We start from the raw sequence: 12,755 nt of genomic DNA, 5'->3' as shown, positions 1-12,755 counted from the left end.
CGCCCTGTAAACTACCTTATTTCCTCTTACATCTGTCCGCCCACCACTTTCAATCAAAAGTGAACCCAAAATAACTAATAGCTAAAATGATTATTACAATTTATCAACTGTAATGCGAGTCAACTTCTGGATAGATTGCTCAAAAACCTATTCACAACAAAGGTAATTCCATGGTGGTCTTTTGATATTACTGATTGCTGTTTATTGTGCACCAGTGGTCACTGTATTTCTTGGCAGGAAGCATTAATATTCAATCAGCATCAGAAAGTTTTAGAATTTTGAACGTACAAAAGGGCAAAAGTAACTCATAGCATGGGAAATGGATTATGAATAACAGGGAGAAGTCTGAAAAGTAGAAGACCACGAAAAGAACTTTATTGCTTTCCACCAACAAAACACAATCAACGTTTCCTTCTGAGTTGCAGAGAGTTTCTCCTGAGCCAGTTAGCTCGCCTGGATCCTCCCTTGGTCTGGCTGTAGCGATGACCCTTGCCGAGGCCACGAGACTTGCGGCCAGCAGAGGTAAGTCCGCGCAGCTCCCGATGCTTCATCACTGGTTTGCATATCCAGTTTATCTTAGCATCTCGGCGAATTGCCTGCAAGAAACAGACCAAAATTTTTTCCAAGTGTTTAATTCCCTTACACAATCTTAAACAGCTGCAATATTATACTATTAAGTTCATATATATTAATGCTGACACACAAACTGATGTCAACTGCCACTGCAACAAAAAATTTGCCATAGAAGTAATCTTATAAGTTAACTAACAGTTCCAGTATTGTTCTGGATCACAAACTACACCTCAAACATGTAGTGACTAGTACTGATCTTGAAAAAAAATCAGTTCATTGCATCAGGGAATGCAAATGAAACTTAAAACTGGTGCACGTCAGGCAAAACATCCTGCAAAAATATAAAGGCACGCAGAAATGAATACCCAAGTTCTGTGAATCAATGAATCAGCAAAAGAATGCATTGTATACTTTTGACTGCTACTGCCTGCTCCCCCTCCTCTCCTCTCATGAAGAAAAGTATTTCCAAGTCTATAGAAGTTTTGGTTAACTTGTTAAGCGTATTGCTAAACCATAAGGGAGAAGTGATTCAGTGTCACAGGTAAAAAATACAACCACCTCCTCCAAATTAAAAGGAACATCAAATGTTATACTGCCTAATTTAAGAAACCCACAGGAATAAAACAACCAATTCCAAAATAAATCTGACACTTTGCCACTATGAGTGTGCTACTTTGACACTGCCTTACAGATTAAACTATTGCTAACAACAGAGACTTTAAATCTGCAACCTTGCCTTTGGCACACAATGCCATAACAAACAACTAAAGGTATCCTAATGGCAGTATGAACACTAAATGTACTATTTTTACATACCACTATTACCTGGCACTTGAGCATAACGAACTGAAGAAAAAAAAGTGGCTTGGATATATCACTAATGCGATGGACCACTGAAACTGCCTACTTTTGAAATACATAAGCATAAATACGAATCCAGCAAATAAGGCACAATAGCTTCAGGAACTGAACCCAAGATTGTGCTGTGCTTTTGTGAGGATCACAGAGCAAGACATGACCATCAACCAACCACACCACAGAATCCGAACACACTGTATGTGACTTATCAGCCATTCACATTATCCATATTTTCAATGCGCTTATACACAAATGATAAAAAACCATTCAGCATGAAACAGGAACAAAATGTATGTCCTAAAGTAATTTACAAAGTGTACAGAACCAAGTAAACTGATGCCATACCACAACTTGAGTGTTGAGGAAAGTGAACGTGCTGATTTCCTCAAAAGGGATGTTTGCAGCATTTTTGAAAGAATTACTGCACTACAGTTCTGCCAGACAAAGTTTACTCACTTCAATGGGGGAAAGAAAGAAAAAAGGTGTAATGTCTGTGTCAAGCAATATCCTCAACAGAACATACACTGAGGTGACAAAATTCATGGTGTAACAATAGGGTACATGAGGTATAAGTGCAATGCATTGGCAGAACTGTCATTTGTACCCAGGTGATTCACATGAAAAGGTTTCCGACACGATTATGGCTGCACAATGGAAATTAACAGACTTTGAACATGGAATGGTAGTTGGAGCCGGACACATGGGGTATTTCATTCCAGAAATTGTTTCAGAATTCAATATTCCATGATCTACTACATCAAGAGCATGTTGAGAATACAAAATTTCAGACATTACCTCTCACCACAGACAATGCAGTGGCCAGTGGCCTGAACGCAATGACCGAGAGCAGTCACATTTGCTTAGAGCTGTTTGCACTTAGACAAGCAACACTTACTGAAATAACCACACAAATGAAGTGGGATGTGTGACGAGCATATATGTTAGGACTGTGTTGCAGAACTTTGTGTTAATGGGCTATGACTGCAGACAACTAACACATGCCTTTGCTAAATGCACAATATCGCCTGTAGTGCCTCTGCTGGGATCATCACTATATTGCTTGGGCCTTAGACTGCAGAACTGGCCTGGTCAATTGAATCCCAATTTCAATTGGTAAGACCTGAGGATACAATTTACATGCAGCACAGACACCATGGACCCTATTTGCAGATAACGCACTCTGCACACTGGTGGTGGCTCCATAATGGTGTGGACTGTGTTTACATGGAACAGACTGGGTCCTCTGGTTCACGTGATCCCATCACTGACTGGAAATGGTTACATACAGTTACTAAGAGCATTTGCAGCCATTCATCGACTTCATGTTTCCAAACATGTCATTGGGCCACAGCTATTTGTGGCTGGTTTGAAGAACATTTTGGACAATTCAGGCCAATGATGGCTATCTATCAAAAATTTACAGGACATAATTGGGAGATCAGTTTAGGCACAAAATCCTGTACCAGCAACACTTTCGCAATTATAGATGGCCATGAAGGTAGCATGGCTCAGTATAGATGGCCATAATGGTAGCATCGCTCAGTATTTCTGCAAGGGAATTCCAATGACGTGTTGAGCCTATGTCACATAGAGTTTCTGAACTATCTATATTGGGCAAAAGGTTGTCTGACATATTAGGAGGTGGTATGACTTTTCAACCTCAGTGTACAATCAGCTAGGTAACCCACGAAATAACCTCAAGTCTCTCCACATTCTGTGTGTGAACAGTAAGATCTTACAGAGTTTACAAAGTTCAAATTTCATAATACATCAGTTCTTGATACAGTATCAACACTGGTGGAACAATGTCACATGTGGCCCTTCTGTGCAACAATCCATGTGAGCATGCTACGAACTAGCTGCAACAAGCTATATTTGCTTAAAAATTAATAGTTTCATGAAACAGGAAATTTGTAATCTCATTAATGATTCTATCAATTGAGGCTGTGTCCTATAGCAACATCCTACAGAATTTCAACGTACTTGAGAAAATGCCTATTGTTCCTGAAAAGCAAGGTAACACTTTCACTACTGTGATATAGGTAAGCCTGTCACCACAATCAGGTCTTTTGCTCTCACATTTCTAGGCTTCACCAATTTGTTAACCTTACTTAACCTAGACCTTAGACTATGCTACAGATCAGTGTCACCACAACAAAGTGTTTTGTGACAATTCGTACTGTATTCAGGTTCCTGCCTAACCACACACTAAAATCACAAGACATTCGGAAAAATGGCGCAATGGCACACCCAGAAAGTGTGACGCATTCGTAGAACAATAGCCAAATATTTGTGACAACAAATAATATCGTTTCACTGCCCCTCTGAACAAGAAGAAAAAGTTCATTATCACTTAAGCTAATATGCGATAATTCGGAATAACGTATTTATAATTACATATTATAAAAGTCTACTATTTCAATGATACAGTGTATTCAAGGTTTAGCCCAGACATATTTTGCAGTACAGTTTATTGTGCAACAGTGGCAGGAAGTCAGATACCAATACATTAAAATTACAACCACTTTCAGTTAACATCTGGCTAATTTATGCCTTGTCAACTTTCATTCTTAACCAGATTAAGCATTTTCAAATATGCTGATTTACAGTGTGAGCACATTTAGAAGAAAACTTAGGTATGACCACAGTTAGCAACATTTCACCACCTCTTCAAACCCCAATAACTACTTGTGCAGCTGCTTTGTTGCATGTCCCAATATATTTCTGAAAAAACTCACACTGATCTTCAGCACTCTCCTGCTGATGTTCATTACATGTTACAACTCCTACACTGCACTGATGTGTTCTGCTAACACATTCTTTAAATGTTGCAACTAATCAATAAAATGCTGCTTCAATACATAAAAGACAACAAGTGGGAGCCTTTGCTATACTATTTACAATTTGCGTGCTTTTCATGACAATTATTCCACTCATTTGCCATGAAGATATTCACATACTCTGTAACTCAAATGACTAGAACTTTACAAACAGCTTTACAATTGACGCACACTTAGGCACCTACAGCTACAAGTATACATATTTACTATTTTCTGTACAAAAACACTTTCACTGTTCTGTGTGTGGTTTTCGCACAAGTGTTAGCTTTTGAAAGGCAAGTCCAACAAAGACAATTGCAGCAGCTGAAAACTATTACCACTTGTATGGGTGAAAGTTACATAATAGATCCCCTTACATTTTTCATAGAGTATTTACAATATGTGTATATTGTGTGTACCCTGCAGTTTTACTTTTATGATGGAAGATACTTTAAGTATGGGAAAGTGCCTTTCATTATGGTGTGCATGTCAATAGGCTGTACTACAGGACAATCTGTCACCACAACCATTACTTGCATTTACATTTGTTGGCTTCAACTCTTCAACCAAATTCTCACCTTACAACCTAATCTAGACTTGGGGCTACTCTATGGATCAGTATTCAAGGTGAGCGGTCCAGTCACTTCAACCACTTATATGCATTCTGAAACACATAGTTAAAAGTTGTGCATATGAAAAAATACCTTTGTCCAATGCCACTGCCAGTAGTAAAAAAAATACTGGTTTACAGAGCCACCATCAGTTTATGTACAGATCAAAGTGAATGTAAGGAATGTTATTGGACAGAACAACATACCCCACAAAAGGAAGTAAAAACAAATGCAATGACCCTACGACATTGGTTTCCAACAGGAATCTGCATGAGATGTGGAGCCGGGAATCCCTAAATTCAATGAGCTATCAATCGGGAAAGACTTCCTGGCTTATGTAGAGTAAAATATATTTACAGTATACTAAACTGCTTAGGCCTATTTCTGGGTAGCAAATTTGTCCAATTAATTCAATGTTGAACTCAATTGCAATGATCAGCCGTTCACCTAGATAGCATTCATGTTCTTTCTCAAAGATACCCAAATATTGAAAAGAAGAAACAATGTCAGCAGGCCAGAACTCTTAAAAAGAACCTGCACAAAAATTTCAGAGTAAAATGTACAACTTCACCTAGCCAATAAGCATGTAATAACTGACAGTTTACATGGAACAAGCATGATACACAATGTAAATCTGTGTATCAAGTCAACACCCAAGGAAAGTCAGGGCATCAACCCTTTTGTTATGTTGCAGTTTCAAATTGGCTTCATGCAACACACACAAATTTCACAACAGTTTGTTAATAGTCACAAAATCCACGGAATGTGTTCAAATATGTCTATTCAGTAACATTCAACTCATTATAGATGAGCGATACAAGTTCTGTTCTACAACCAAGGTCAGAGGACAAGTTAATAACTAAAGCTACAAGGAAATGGCCTGGGTGTATCCTAGACAATGTGACAAAAAAATACATCAACAGAAGATTCTACCACAGCATTAATAACTAAAGCTACAAGGAAATGGCCTGGGTGTATCCTAGACAATGCAACAGGACATCACACACATCCATGCCCGAGGCAGGATTCGAACCTGCGACCGTAGCAGTCGCACGGTTCCGGACTGCGCGCCTAGAACCACGAGACCACCGCGGCCGGCAGCAATTTGCATTTCAATACTCTCCTCAATAACAAAACATAGGTCACAGAAGCAATTATAGAAATCATATTACACAAATAATAAACTTTTTGTAGACAAACATATGTTCAAGAAAACACTGCTTGAAAGGTAAGGAAACTAACCTTGTGAGCCGGATCCACCAATATTACTTCATAATACTTGTATGTGGAATCCTGTGCAACCCAGTAAGAGTTAAGCACTCGCAGACCACCACAACGCCTTCCAACTCGTTCCTGCAGGAAGTATTTCATACAATTAGTCAAATTCGAAAGATAAAAACCGAATATATGAATGGTTTATGGGGTATCAGACATCCAAGGAAGATCACTCAATCATAGCTCTCAGTCCACTAGATGTTTCATCATATACATCGCTCCTTCCGAGGTCTTTTGCAGAAAAGTAGAAGAAAATAACTCCAAAGACAATTTTTCACGGCGTAGTCAAATTACAAATATGACAAGTTGCATTTCAAAGCAGTTGTAGCAGATTTTCAGAAACTGACCTCAGCAATGGACTGCAAGTTACGTGTGGGCTTCAGCTGATTAACTCCATGGCTTTTAGGCTTTCCGTAAGTAGCACCCTTTGGTACAGGGCGCTTACGACCACCTCGTCGAACACGAATGCGGTAGATGACAAATCCTGAAATATGAAGACGTTAGTATCTCGATGTTCATATGGATCAGTTTACAAAACCTATCGGAAACTATCAGTGGTACAGTATATCCCCACACACAATGTAAGCGTGGTGCATGTACAAATCATCATCACTGGTAATTGTAGGTTACCACACAAAGTAGTCAACAAACCTTGTTTGGCTCTGTACCCTAATCTTCGAGCTTTATCTGGTCGTGAGGGTCTAGGAGCCCTATGCATTTTCGTCAGCTGTCTGTATTGCCAACATCTTATACGAAGCAAAAATTTCATAACATCACTTTGCTTCTTTCTATACAATTCCTGAATATACTTATAGGCCCCCATGGCCGAATATGGAATGGGGTACCAATCTGTAATAAAGCGATTAATATTAAAACCAAGAAAATGGTATAATAAAATGATCATTAATATAAGCAACGCTTGACAAATATAAGAGGGTTATAAAATTTATGTGAACACGTTGCAGCCATGATCTCCGTAATCTAAAGATACATATTTAGGGTACTAATTTCTTTAAACTATTACAGTAGCATACGGAACTGTTAACAAACACACATTAAATTAATAATAGTTAAGAAAATCGACACTGGTCAACAGATTGTGAATATATAACCCGATACAATAATCATTACAAGCGTTCCTACCTTCCGAATCCTCTACGATCAACAGGAAAGAGATGTGTATGCCAAAGTTGTTGAAGGCATCTCAGAGCTTACATTCAGAGATATTCCATTTGTGCGTACTGTCGGGAGACACTCCTGCGCGAGGGAGGACAAAAATTATGTCTTTCGCAGCTAAGTAAAAAGGAAAATTAATCATTAAGTGAACATCTAGTAAAATAGTAATTCTGAAATTTTATGCTCCTACTAATTCTATGTACATGTTTTGCTTACTACTGTTCCACAACGTGTCGAACTAGCAAAATTGTTATTGCGATGTCAGTCCAAATAATACTCATTCAGTTTTGCTGTTTTTATGTTAATTGGTAAATTCTTAATTGATAGTGAAAGGATATGGAAATTTTTTCTGAGTGATTGTAGAACGAGTAGGTAAGATGATTAACCCAGTTATTATTATAAATCAAAATGAAAAATGTATCAAAATCAATGGTGAAGCCTCAAATTTTAAGTAATTAAATTGAAACTATTGAAATTACGAATAATTTCACAGAAAGGAAACCAGACTTTCAGTAACAGTGTAACATGTATCATGTATGTGATCTTTGGTTGTCATGGTAACTGGTTTTATTCAGGCGCAAAAGAAAATTTGTTATGCTTTTACTTCCTTTCGTCTTCTGTTTGATTAAATCCAATTACATTTTAATAATAATTTCGTATAATGAGCAAGATTACACTCGTGCGGTTAGATGGAGACGCGAAACATGAAGTTGATATTCCGGTTGGTGAGACTATAATCGGTCGCGGACCAGTGATGCAAGTGAGTGCCGATAAATAAGAGCAGATATATTGACATTTAGCTCCCAAAATATACTTGTAAATACACATGTTACGACAACACTAACTCTCAGAGCTGGCTGATATATGTAGTTCGCCAGTACGTTTACACTTCTGATCCTACGCTTTGTAATATGTAATGTGCGTTTATTGAATATGGTGCTCGCAGCTCCAATTTTTTTGTTTGTTTTGGTTAAGTGTTTGAGTTTTAAGGAAAAGATGAGTAAGTTTATACAGTATGTACGTTTGTGGATAAATAAAGATTTAAACTGAAGGATTGAGTCCTTTGTGGAACTCACTACTTAAAATTTACCCTACTCCTATTTCAGTGGATATTTGTAAACACTCCTACTCGTTAGCTTGTTGACAGTCCGCACTGAAATGAAATATGCCTTGTTCATAATGTAAATATGGCACAAAAAAATTAGACCTTTAATTTACATACTCTCAAAATGTTTCATGGTGCTATCCCTGACCATTTTAAACATATTCTGTGATGGGGAAAGTGTAGCTCAGAGATTTGATTTTCTTATCCATTGTCCTAAATTGTTAGTTGTGTTCCCTTTTAGTTTATTCTCGCCCATGTTTTACAAACACAAGCTGATTTTTCCCCCCGTTTCACAGAGTAAGGAATTTTATAAAGTTGATCTCTTTTTTAATTATTGGTGAAGTATATGTTACTACTCACATTTCTAGCTCTATTGCAAGTGAACACTTGAATTAATATTATGGCTAAAGTATACAATGGGCCACCCATGCACAGATGTTGACAATACCTATGCTTGTATGATTAAGAGCAAATGTGTTATTACTTTTGATAATAGTAAAAACTGATCACTTATCTTGACCGATCCAGCTCGCTATCCCCATGATTTAATTTTAAAAAAGTCATATGAACATTGATTCACAGTTTAGCTGTTCCACAGTCTTAGATTTCTCTGATGGCCCTTTGTAAAGTTTTACTGCTTTTCTGTTTGTATCCAGGTACCTTTCTTTCTTTTCAATGCTCAGAACACACAAGCGTGTTTGATATTCATGTACAGGTTGAGCATCACAGAAGGTGCCTGTGGTGTAGGGTACATTGGATTTACCAATACTACTCATTTGGTTTGACTTGCAATCATCATAAACTTGCAAACATAAATCACTCATTGAAATGCAATATATATGTATAAAATATGTTCTATAACAATTATGGATATGCATGTGTCATTGCATTCTTTGCGCAACCTACATGCAAGGTTATGATCCAGGTTAGAATGTCACCACAACTAAGTTTTCGTATTTTTTGGCTTTGCCAATTCAAAATATAACAGTCATCTCCAAACCTACCCATACCTTGGGATATGCTTTAGATAAGTCAGTCATCACTACCTACATTCCAAAATACTAAGACATGCAGAATAAATATTGTCAGTATTCTGTTTTGTACATGCACAAATGAAATGTTACACACAACAACATCGTTACACAACAGAGGGAAAGATGATGTCTGGTTTACTAATTGAATTATTTTCGGAAATACGGAAGCGTCCGATCCCGCCCGTCTGCTTTGACCCCATGACGTCACAAATATAGCTGAAACGACCATAAACCACAATTCCAATATGGCGCATATAAAGTCGGTACGTACACATTATGAGGACGAAAATACATCGAGAAACAAACACACACACTTTCCACAAAAAGCCTAATGACACTAACGGGACAAGCGCGGGAAATGGGGTGTTTTTCGGTGTGGGCAAACTTAATATAAACAAATTTAGACACCAACCCCCATACAAAACGACGAAAAAAACCGACATCGCAAAACTCCCCAAATACCACTAAACACAATATCATCTGGAATCGGACACTTCCCTTGACCTATATAGCTCAACAGCAGCTCCCGATCCCATAAATTAGCGTCAAACACTTCCCTTGGTCTGTATAGCTCAAAAACATCACCCGATACCAATATCAACATACACAGCCACACATTGGGATCGAACACTTCCCCTGACCTGCACACTGTTAATTTTATCCGTCATATCCATTCCTGAACAAAAACAACAACCGATTAATTTGACTAAAATTACCACACGATGTACAGCGAACAACACTAAATTAACCTTCACAAAAAATCGTTAACTCACTGAAACGAATTCCACTACAAAACAGACCCGACACTCAAACAGAGCCCATTACACCACACAAACGAAAACCCTGAACATACCACAGAGAGCACAACAAACCACAACACGACAACATCTACAAACACGCCACACTCACAAACCAAACTCCGTGCCGTCATGACGTCACACACGACAACACCCTTACGTCACGGGTCAAAGCCGACGCGTGGGATCGGACGCTTCTGTCGACCCTTATTTTCTTATCCTGCATGTCCCGTCATGTCTTATAATTACATTACACACTGTTTTCTCATTTGTGTAATACTTCCATTATCTTTTTGGTGAGTTTATGGAATAATGCAGTACAGACTGAGCTGCCATGTTAAGGACTGAATATGTGCTTATATTCATTCCTTGTAATAGTATGTTTGCTTTGCATTTGATTCAGTTAATAATCTTAATTCTTAACTATCAGTGGAATGCTGTTGTGTCATAGGTAGCTCACATGTTCATCTTTCATTTTTATGCATCAGCGTGCTGGGGAATTTCTTAGTTTCTTTTCTCTTTGTATTTTTAGCTCTCTGTTGTATCAGGAACTTTTGTATTCAGCAAAATTTGTTGTTCGAGCTACTCTCTTTCCATCTGTTAAATGGAATAAGGTAATTATTGTATATATTCCCTTTATACATCTGATTCATGATGCCTGTGATTACAGTTCAAATCCTTTGTGACTGAGTAGTCTTTTTACCACCCTTTGCTTAGCGCTAATTGTATTGTTCCTTCGCCTGACAAGTGCACATACTGAAGTTTTAGACAAAATGTCAAAGTGATTGTTTTATGGACACTGACAATAAAATGAAAATGAATCAGTTGAAAAAAGTGCTGAAAATTTACCGATTTTAAAAGTAGGTGCTACTGTGAATGGTAATATGGAAAAATCAGTGTCGAGTGAAAGAAGAGAACTGCTCACCATTCAGTGAGGCATTGGGCAACAAATAGCCCCAACAGGTGAGGTGTTCAGTACTGTAGATCAGCTTCTGGAGCTACATTCTTCTTCAGAACAGGCATGTAGAACATCCCTAAGCCCCTCATATGCAATTGTGCCCCATTCCATATACCCTTCATTGCTGTATTTCCCTAAGAAGGCAGTTGAGAGGAATTGAAGTTTTGTGTGTGTGTGTGTGTGTGTGTGTGTGTGTGTGTGTGAGAGAGAGAGAGAGAGAGAGAGAGAGAGAGAGGGTGGGGAGGGGGTGGGTACTGTCTTGACAGACCCCATATTAACGTAGGCTAGGTTTTGAGAAACACACACGAGAAACGTTCAATGAGAGATGCAATCCTTTTTTTCTCAGCTGATTTTGGTTGAAAAAATGAAGAATTTGTTGTGAGATGTCAAGGAATATTGTCGCTTTAGCCCCTATAATTTCATGCAAGATTGATGGGTCATAATCAAACACCATGCTACGCATGTGGATGTCTCTGTTGGTACTGCTAACACACTTCTCCACCAGTTGGGGTAGTCAAAGATATGCATCTGCTAGATTCTTGGCTGCCTAACAGAAGACCACAAAGAGTGATTAGGGACCATAGATGTGGAATTGCTTGTGCATTACGAGGCTAATTGTGACCGTTTTTTGTCAAACATCTTGAACCGGAAACAAAACGGCAATCCCTTCAGTGGCAGCTACATCATCTCCCGTCAGAAGAAAAAGTTAAAGGATGAACCCTCACCTGGTAAAGTAATGGCAATGGTCTTCTGGGACTCTGAAGGGGTTATTCCGTTTGATGTCTTCTGTCACGGCACAAAGATCAGCCCTGAAGTGTACAGCGCTACACTTAGGAGATTGAATAAATGACATAAGCATTTCATTGCCACAAAAATTCAGACAAACTTTTCCTTCTCCATGACAATGCAAGACCTCACACAATTTTGCACATCGGAGAGGAGCTAATGGAACTTCATTGGATCATTCTTCCTCATCCACCCTACAGCCCGGATCTCACACCTACTGACTTTCATCTGTTTGGTCCAGTGAAGAATGCACTCTGTGGGAAGCAGTATGTGGATGGTGGGGAGGTTACTGATGCAACAAGATGTTGGCTTGAGCGTTGACCAGTAGAGCAATACCATGTGGGCATACAGCCCTCCCAGTAAAGCCACCACATTGCATATGGAGATTATGTTGAAAAATAGGGTTTCTTAGCAAGAAGACCGGGGGGGGGGGGGGGGGGGGAATATGGTGTATTGGAAGCCTGAATGAAACAAACCTGCTTTCAAAAAAGAAATGTGTCACATTACTTATCGAATGCCCAGTGGTGGCTTGTGAGTACACATTCATACAAATTTTTAGATTCAGATAAATTTGAATGTCTGAAATTAATAGCGTCTGCTGTACAACAGTTATGCTTATCAACAAGTTCATACAACTACAACCACTGCCAGTAATAATAACAGTGGTGGTGGTGGTGATAATAATAAAGATTCATAACTTGTCTGACAAAAGAAAGAATTATTGTTGTGGAATTTTGTTGTTTTGTACATAATTGAGTACAGT

At 38.5% G+C, this 12,755-nt stretch overlaps 2 protein-coding genes across 2 annotated transcripts in view; one reads left to right on the top strand and one right to left on the bottom strand.

Annotated features, from left to right (window-relative positions):
- Positions 1-353: 353 nt before the first annotated feature.
- LOC126215176 (60S ribosomal protein L15) lies at positions 354-7,407 on the bottom strand. The gene is made up of 5 exons (XM_049941842.1): positions 7,280-7,407; positions 6,788-6,985; positions 6,484-6,620; positions 6,104-6,214; positions 354-596 (listed from the first exon to the last, which is right to left on the bottom strand). The coding sequence occupies exons 2-5, from the start codon at positions 6,957-6,959 to the stop codon at positions 402-404; spliced, it is 615 nt and encodes a 204-aa protein (XP_049797799.1). The 5' UTR covers positions 6,960-6,985; positions 7,280-7,407; the 3' UTR covers positions 354-401.
- A 454-nt stretch (positions 7,408-7,861) lies between these two features.
- The window catches only part of LOC126215069 (aprataxin and PNK-like factor), an 80,417-nt gene continuing 75,523 nt past the window's right edge, over positions 7,862-12,755 (top strand). Inside the window, exon 1 of the mRNA XM_049941717.1 lies at positions 7,862-8,072. Coding sequence (XP_049797674.1) covers positions 7,974-8,072 — 99 coding nt within the window. The 5' untranslated portion in view covers positions 7,862-7,973. The remainder of the gene's footprint in view (positions 8,073-12,755) is intronic.

The sequence above is a fragment of the Schistocerca nitens genome, chromosome 12 (assembly GCF_023898315.1).
Source record: "Schistocerca nitens isolate TAMUIC-IGC-003100 chromosome 12, iqSchNite1.1, whole genome shotgun sequence".
NCBI lineage: Eukaryota > Metazoa > Arthropoda > Insecta > Orthoptera > Acrididae > Schistocerca > Schistocerca nitens.
Note: the sequence above shows the minus strand (reverse complement) of the source record. Positions and strands in the feature narration are given on the sequence as shown.

Excerpts from the sequence above, each read along its gene's own strand:
- LOC126215176 (XM_049941842.1), bottom strand. The coding sequence starts at position 6,959 with ATGGGGGCCTATAAGTATATTCAGGAATTGTATAGAAAGAAGCAAAGT. Across the intron at positions 6,621-6,787 it reads AGGGTACAGAGCCAAACAAG|GATTTGTCATCTACCGCATT; the intron begins GTTTGTTGACTA and ends TTCATATTTCAG. Across the intron at positions 6,215-6,483 it reads ACTTGCAGTCCATTGCTGAG|GAACGAGTTGGAAGGCGTTG; the intron begins GTCAGTTTCTGA and ends TACTTCCTGCAG.